Consider the following 7,265-nt stretch of genomic DNA (forward strand, 5'->3'; position numbering starts at 1 on the left):
TATTAACATCAAGATAAGCATTCTTCGCATATTGTTCCAAACTTGAAAATTTGGTATCAGATGGATTACAAATCATCAACAATCATAGATAATATTGGAGAGATTTAGAAGTGACGGTTTATTAACTTGCTTGCCTTTCTACATACAGATCCCAGGCATTTAAGCATTTCCACAAAAGTGAAATAATCCCATGTGAATTGAATAACTGATTGTTTTCAAAGGACGACCTTCGATTTCGTTCTCAAGCATTTGCTATCATCATTTCTAAAGAAAATGTTCCATATGATAGAGAAATCAGCACAAGACACAACAATGACTTCTATCTTTTACGCAAAAGATCTAAATAAATGGATTGTCTACGTATATAAAATGTCTTGTTTGATCAAGGATAGACAAATTTATAGGGGGCACAATGGCGTAAATTTCACATGTGGAGCATCAAAAAAGGTAAAATTTGATTGGCGGAAAATCAAATTTCGAGTAGTTATATATGTTCTTGGTTTATCTTGAATTTTTTTAGGTTCTTGTCTAATCTATGTCTTTTCAGGTTCTGTAATAAATCTCCGCTTTCTTCGCGGTTCTCTAGAAAAATAATAGTAAAAAGTGGAGGTACTACCCTGGTCTTGTGATGATCAAGAACGAAGCCATGTTGATTTATAAATAAAAGTGAGAACTAATTACCATACAGAAATAATAGAAGCTACAGAAGCGTTAAGAGGATCTTCTGCTTACATTTGGAAAAACTTTTCTCCTCCTTTCCACAATAAACTCAATGAGGTTTCGGCTTATACCCATCAACAGCAAAGTTTCTCGTGGCAGCAGGAATCGCCAAACGAATCCCATCAAGTTCTGGTTTCGCAATTATTTGACAACCCAGACGAGACCTGTAGCAAATAATCCAGTAATTAAATTGCTGGGAACATACAACATAAAGATCAAGCGAGCCAAGGAACCTACATTTCAGTGAGGCCGAAAGCGAGATCTAACATATCATTTTCCTCGTCAGTAGGATCTGATAACTTGTTGTACTGGTCCACATCCTGTCAAAAGCTATTGTTATGAATGTGGATGAATGGTGAAACTATCTTAGATTCATTTCCCAGTAATATCAGCATCCAAATTTTTTAATATTGGGAACAAACATTGTGAAAATTTTGAAATAACAGAACAAAATAACTCACCATCACTATAACATGACAAGTGGAGCAAGCAAGTGAACCTTCACATGCCCCTGAAATATTTAGATGATTTAGATGGTTCAATAAGAATAACATCATGCATGAATATAATTGTTGAAATCTCCAAAAGAATTTTAACAGTACATAAATATAAATTAAAATCAGATGGTATTAGCACTAGACAGATTCAATTAAACAATAAACTGAATTAAAAATGATAACTTGTTGAAAACCTTGAAGATATTTAACATGCGCTGCAAAATGAAAGCATAGCCCTGATAAGTTCACCTTCAAGTTCTATATCATTCTCATGTGCAGCTTCTAACATTGACATTCCTACTGGGACCTTAATATTTGTCTCTTCTCCATCCTTATCCACAAACGTTACATTTATTCTGCAGAGTCCACACAAAAGCATGGTAAATCAGTGAATAGCACAGCTCCACATAAAAGACTGCCTTTAACCTCATATGCTTTAGGCCTTATACACAGATGGGTAACTACTCTGCTTAATTTTGCACTCACACCAAACATTTATTGCATACCTATTCACGGAAGTGAAAAAGACAGTGGCTGATTTCATGCATCATCTTTGGAAACTTAAGAGTGTTGGTTTGGCATGAATAATCAGTTGGTTTGACATAGATGATCAGCTCAACCAATGAAACCGTGCAAAGGAACACTTAAGTTACACTTGTCCGGAGTTGAATAAACTTTTTGAATGCATTTTGCTGCCCTGAGAGACTGTGAAACCAATGTATATTTGGGTATTAACATAGTATCCAGTGGTACGTAGCCGTAAACAACTGTACTTTCTCTTATTCTCGTAACTATATTTTTATCCAATGCAGCTTCTAACGTTGACATTCCTACTGGGACCTTAATATTTATCTCTTCTCCATCCTTACCCATAAACGTTACATTTATTCTGCAAAGTCCACACAGACGCATGGTAAATCAGTGAATAGCACAGCTCCAAATAAAAGACTTGCCTTTAACCTCTTATGCTTTAGGTCTTATACACAGATGGCTAACAACTCTGTGCTCAATTTTGCACTCACACCAAACATTTGTTGTATACCTATTCACGGAAGTGAAAAAGATAGCGGCTGATTTCATGCAACATCTTTGGAAACTTAAGAGAGTTGGTTTGGCATAAACAATCAGTTGGTTTGGCATAGATGATCAGCTCAACCAATGAAAACTGTGCGAAGGAACGCTTAAAATACACTTGTCAGGAGTTGAATAAAGTATTTGAATGCATTTTGTTGCCATGAAAGACTATGAAACCAATGTATATTTGGGTAATAACATAGTATATAGTTCTGTGTAGCCTTAAAGAACTGTACTTTCTCTTATTCTCAGAACTATATTTTTATCCAATACAGGTTAAACTTTCTACCTCTCTCAAACAATCAGGCCCAGGCCTCTGAATTTGAAGAAAATAAAAAATAAAGAGGAACTAAAGAGCATGGATCATGGTATTGAAACAACATACTTTTGTTTTGCTTCACTTCCTTCCTCTGAATCAAGTTTAGCTGCTTCCGTGCAAAATGATTCACGTCTCTGGATACATGGAGAGAGAGAGAGAGAGAGAGTCAACAACGTCATTCCAAACCTTTTAATATTTGAGTGCTATAAACAAATAAGTGATGCCACAAACTTATATTGAAGGTGTTACCATACTAACCAGTGTTTCTACATAGTGATCATGAACAGTGGGTAAGTATGGTATCCTCCATGTAAAATTTGGAGCTACAACGAAACAAAAGGCAATTAGTTAGGAAGAAAAAAGTAATAGAACAAAGTTCAATAAATAATTAGGTTCCACTATGTGGATATCTCTTATTCATTGATCTGTATCTAATATAGCCTTACTTATCCCAATCACCTAAGTCATGCACAATAAATGTATGTCAAGTTAATTGCATCACTTCACATGAACACAACTAGGCCCTTGGGGCTGTAGCCTATGATAACTATAATCATATAAATTATAGGATAAGGTTATGGTTTTGGATATGAAGAATCCGATGATATCCCCCAAACCTGTCCATTCCTTGCCTTTTCGTGACCTTCCATTTTTTTTTTCAATTTCTAGACCTCGAGCAAGCTAGTTGTGCCCGATAGAAATCCATTAGACTCATTTGTTCTAGTTGAGAATCGACTTAGGATAAGGCGACCCATGAAAAGGCTACTATTGAGGCAATATCTCACTTGACATGGAACTTAAAATGTATGCACCATATTCTCATAGGTAAGCAACAGCCATCCGGATTGAGACGCTGAGGGCATTGTCGAGGGGTTGGCAATATTACATGGATTACGTAATGAGATAAGGTGAGGTTAATAACCTTGAACGCCTCCTACGTAAAAAGCTAATCCAAAGTTCAAAACTCGCCAAAGTTACTTATTTCCTAACACCCCTATTCATTCCATCCTGCCAACACTCACTTTTTCGTCTCTGTTTTTCACAAATGCAATCCCTAATTTAAATTTTCATTTGTCAATGAAGCAACAACTCAAAATGGCCCCTTTTACTCCAACTGAACAATAATAAACCATATAAAAGAACAAACCTTCCACTATCCTTTTGGCAGCATGAGCGCTCAGCTGATGAAACTTAGAAATGAACATAATCCTCCAACCAGTGAACTATCCAATGTCAAAGAAAGACTGATCAATAATATTCACAACGACCCGCAACGATTATGTTATAGCTTAAGCCGTTCAAATTCTTCAAAGCAAACGTTTTCAAAACGGCTCCAATACTATCCAATTTAAACACCGATTCTCATCGAATCTATTCATGAAAAAAAAAAAAAAAGAGAGAAGCCCAAATATGTTCTGTAATAATCGCAATTTCCTAAATCTGCACCAGAAACAACAGATCAAATCAGGAATGGAAAACCAAAATAGCAGACATGATTTTGGGGAAATCAATAAACAAGCGAGTGGATGAGTTCGCGTGGATAGGCGACGACGTCACATTGATACCCAAACAAATTGGGCCATCCTATTTTTAGTTTGGTTGTTGGGCCTTTAAATGGAAAGAGGCCAGCTTGTATTTAGTTTGTTAGTTGAGCCCATGTCCACACAACAAAAGTTAGTACTTTATTAGACATTTTTAGATGTTTTTATTTTTAAAAAAAAATAGAAGAAGAAAATTATTTATTGGGATATATTGATGGATATGTATATATTCTATAATTTTTGGAAAATAAAATGTGTAATATTCATATCCAATATTAATATAAATGAACTTTTTGAAATGATTGATAATAACTTGATATTACAATTTCTATAAGACGATGACACATATGTTGTAAGTGCTTGTAGATTTTATCGTATAGTCGTAGCATTTGATTTTAATCTCAACTAATTTGACAATAAAACTAGATTATAATCATCTGGCAATTTAATGATAATTTTTAAATATGACTACCAACACTTTGAAATGAGCCAAACTAATTAGAAAAAATCGTAAACAATTAACGGTTAATTTCTTAATATTGTCTCATAATTGGGAAATTTTCATCATAATCAATGGACGACCCTAATATCTAACTCGTTGCAACCTTAATATTTAGTGTTTACTCTAAGAATATGTTTTTTTGTGAAACGATCTTACATATCTATATTCATGAGACGGTCAACTGTTTCATATATGAAGTAAAAAATAATATTTTTAATATAAAAAATATTATTTTTTAATAAATCGAGGTGCATAAAAGATTTATTTCATAAATTTTATCTGGGAAACGATCTTGAATGTGTTGTTCTTTCCTCAAAATTATATATTAGTTAGCAAAGAGGTTAGCCGACTTGTCTCGACTACGGTCACTTACAGGGGCTCATGTGCAACGGAAGCAGGGGATCCTACCTCTGCAACTCACCGTACGGTCTCACACGGATGGTACTCTCACGCTCTTCCTTGTTTGTCTCCCGGCATCTGCTAGGCTTTGTTTGGCAATAAATACTCAAAATCACAAAGTTAAACATTAATCTAAGAAATAAAAGCTAAAGGACAAAGTATTGATTTTAAAAATAATAATAAATTTAAACCATACTTCCAATAATTATTATAAGACAATTTTATGAGTTAGTGCAAGACGAATTATTTACTAGACACACACCTACTCAGTTAAAATATTATTTTTTATATAAAAAATATTAATTTTTTATTTATATACTTACAAATTAGATTCGTCTCACGAATATATATATATATATATATATATATATGAAATCGTCTCACATAAGACTTACTCTTCAATCTATCGTGACATAAGCCACCTACTCAATTAAAAATATTATTTTTTATATCAAAAATATTAATTTTTTATTTATATACTTACAAATTAGATTCGTCTCACGAATATATATATATATATGTATATGAAATCGTCTCACATAAGACTTACTCTTCAATCTATCGTGACATAAGCCACCTACTCAATTAAAAATATTATTTTTTATATCAAAAATATTAATTTTTTATTTATATACTTACAAATTAGATTCGTCTCACGAATATATATATATATATATATATATATATATATATATATATATATATATATATGAAATCGTCTCACATAAGACTTACTCTTCAATCTATCGTGACATAAGCCACATGGCTTGTAGTGAAATATTTATGATTTAGAAACACAATTTTTGCATGATATTTATTTTTGAAGGAGATTTTGCATGACTTTTTAGCAACAATTAACTACCCAAATTAATAATTATTAAGGGATAGAGAACGATCAAACAAGATAGATAAATGACCAATTATTATGTAAGGATAATACTAAATATTATAAACAATTAACGAGAATTAATATAATATTTTAATCTCATACTTATTCCACAAGGAATTTTTTTAAAGAAGAATAAATATTGTATGTCCAATTAGAATATATAATATAAATATAAAAAAATATTTTCAGACACAAAATTAATTGGCAAATAATTGCCAAATGCATTCAATTTTGTTTTTACGAAATTTGAGTGAACTTATTTTAATGCACCAAAGTGATAATATTTTTTATTACTCTTACTCTGACAATAAAATAATTATATCCTTATCCAACGTTGTATTTATGGTCAACATTACAATTTTTTTTATAATATATAAATCGGAATGTGTAATAAGAAAGTATTGTGCATAAATGTTCACAATAATCTAAAAAATTTAATGCATGAGCCAACAAAATTAAAAGTGAATAAACCCAAAGTGTAAAGTGGTGTGAATTATATATAATCTTGAGCAGAAATAACATTTATATTCCGTTTGAATTTTAATTTTGAAATAATAGTTTAAGAAATATAAACTCTGATATTATTTCAGTAACTAACCATAAACAAAATCATATGAAGAATATATATGATCAAAATAAACAAGGGTGGTAATTGGTATTGGAGTAATTTTTTTGTGAGACGATCTTAAGGTTCTTTTTCGAGAGACGGATTAAACGGAGCCGTACTTAAAGTGAAAATTAATATTTTTAGCATAACTAATAGTTTTTCATGAATCGAATCGTGTCAAATATCAATCTCACAAAATTGATCTATAAAACTATCTCGCGAAAGTTTTTGTTTTCATGAAATTACATAGTGCTTCGAGACAAGTTTCAAATTATGTAAAAAAAGTTTGTTTTTGTAATTTATATAGATAATGCTTATTTTTTATTTGATTTATTTTTTCTATTTAAAATGACCATTATAATCTTTTATTGCCAAACTAATTTAACAGAAATGATTTTTTAAAATAAAAAAATCTTAAAACTATATAATATAAATATATATATATATATCAATCAATAAAATTTAAAAATATATATGAAAGTGAGCCAAGTACACAAAGTACTTGATATCTCACATCAAGCCAAATACAAAACGTGCGGCGTACTAAATGCAGAGGCCTAGAGATCGCGTGCTAACACGCGCCGCCGTTGCGAGTGGCCGAAGGATCATCGAGTGGGAAAGTTCCCCAGTACCGTTTCGACGATGTAGACAAAGTCCGCACAGCGTGTAAAAATCCCACAGGTAATGAAAGCAATTTCGGAAGCCAAACAGCCCCTT

The 7,265-nt window shown here is 31.9% G+C and overlaps 1 protein-coding gene across 3 annotated transcripts; it reads right to left on the reverse strand.

The window, feature by feature from the left end:
• LOC140841461 (uncharacterized) lies at nucleotides 1-4,179 on the reverse strand. Of its 3 annotated transcripts, XM_073208921.1 has the most exons (8): nucleotides 3,758-4,173; nucleotides 2,869-2,933; nucleotides 2,677-2,744; nucleotides 1,467-1,573; nucleotides 1,182-1,231; nucleotides 958-1,040; nucleotides 733-884; nucleotides 1-264 (listed from the first exon to the last, which is right to left on the reverse strand). In XM_073208921.1, the coding sequence occupies exons 1-7, from the start codon at nucleotides 3,813-3,815 to the stop codon at nucleotides 770-772; spliced, it is 546 nt and encodes a 181-aa protein (XP_073065022.1). In that variant the 5' UTR covers nucleotides 3,816-4,173; the 3' UTR covers nucleotides 1-264; nucleotides 733-769. The 3 variants fall into 3 exon arrangements, with proteins under 3 accessions (XP_073065022.1, XP_073065021.1, XP_073065023.1); XM_073208920.1 differs by lacking the exon at nucleotides 1-264 and having other exon boundaries at nucleotides 630-884; XM_073208922.1 differs by lacking the exons at nucleotides 1-264; nucleotides 733-884; nucleotides 958-1,040; nucleotides 1,182-1,231; nucleotides 1,467-1,573 and adding an exon at nucleotides 1,580-2,106 and having other exon boundaries at nucleotides 3,758-4,179.
• Nucleotides 4,180-7,265: the final 3,086 nt, after the last annotated feature.

This window comes from Primulina eburnea, chromosome 9, assembly GCF_022965805.1.
Source record: "Primulina eburnea isolate SZY01 chromosome 9, ASM2296580v1, whole genome shotgun sequence".
Lineage (NCBI taxonomy): Eukaryota > Viridiplantae > Streptophyta > Magnoliopsida > Lamiales > Gesneriaceae > Primulina > Primulina eburnea.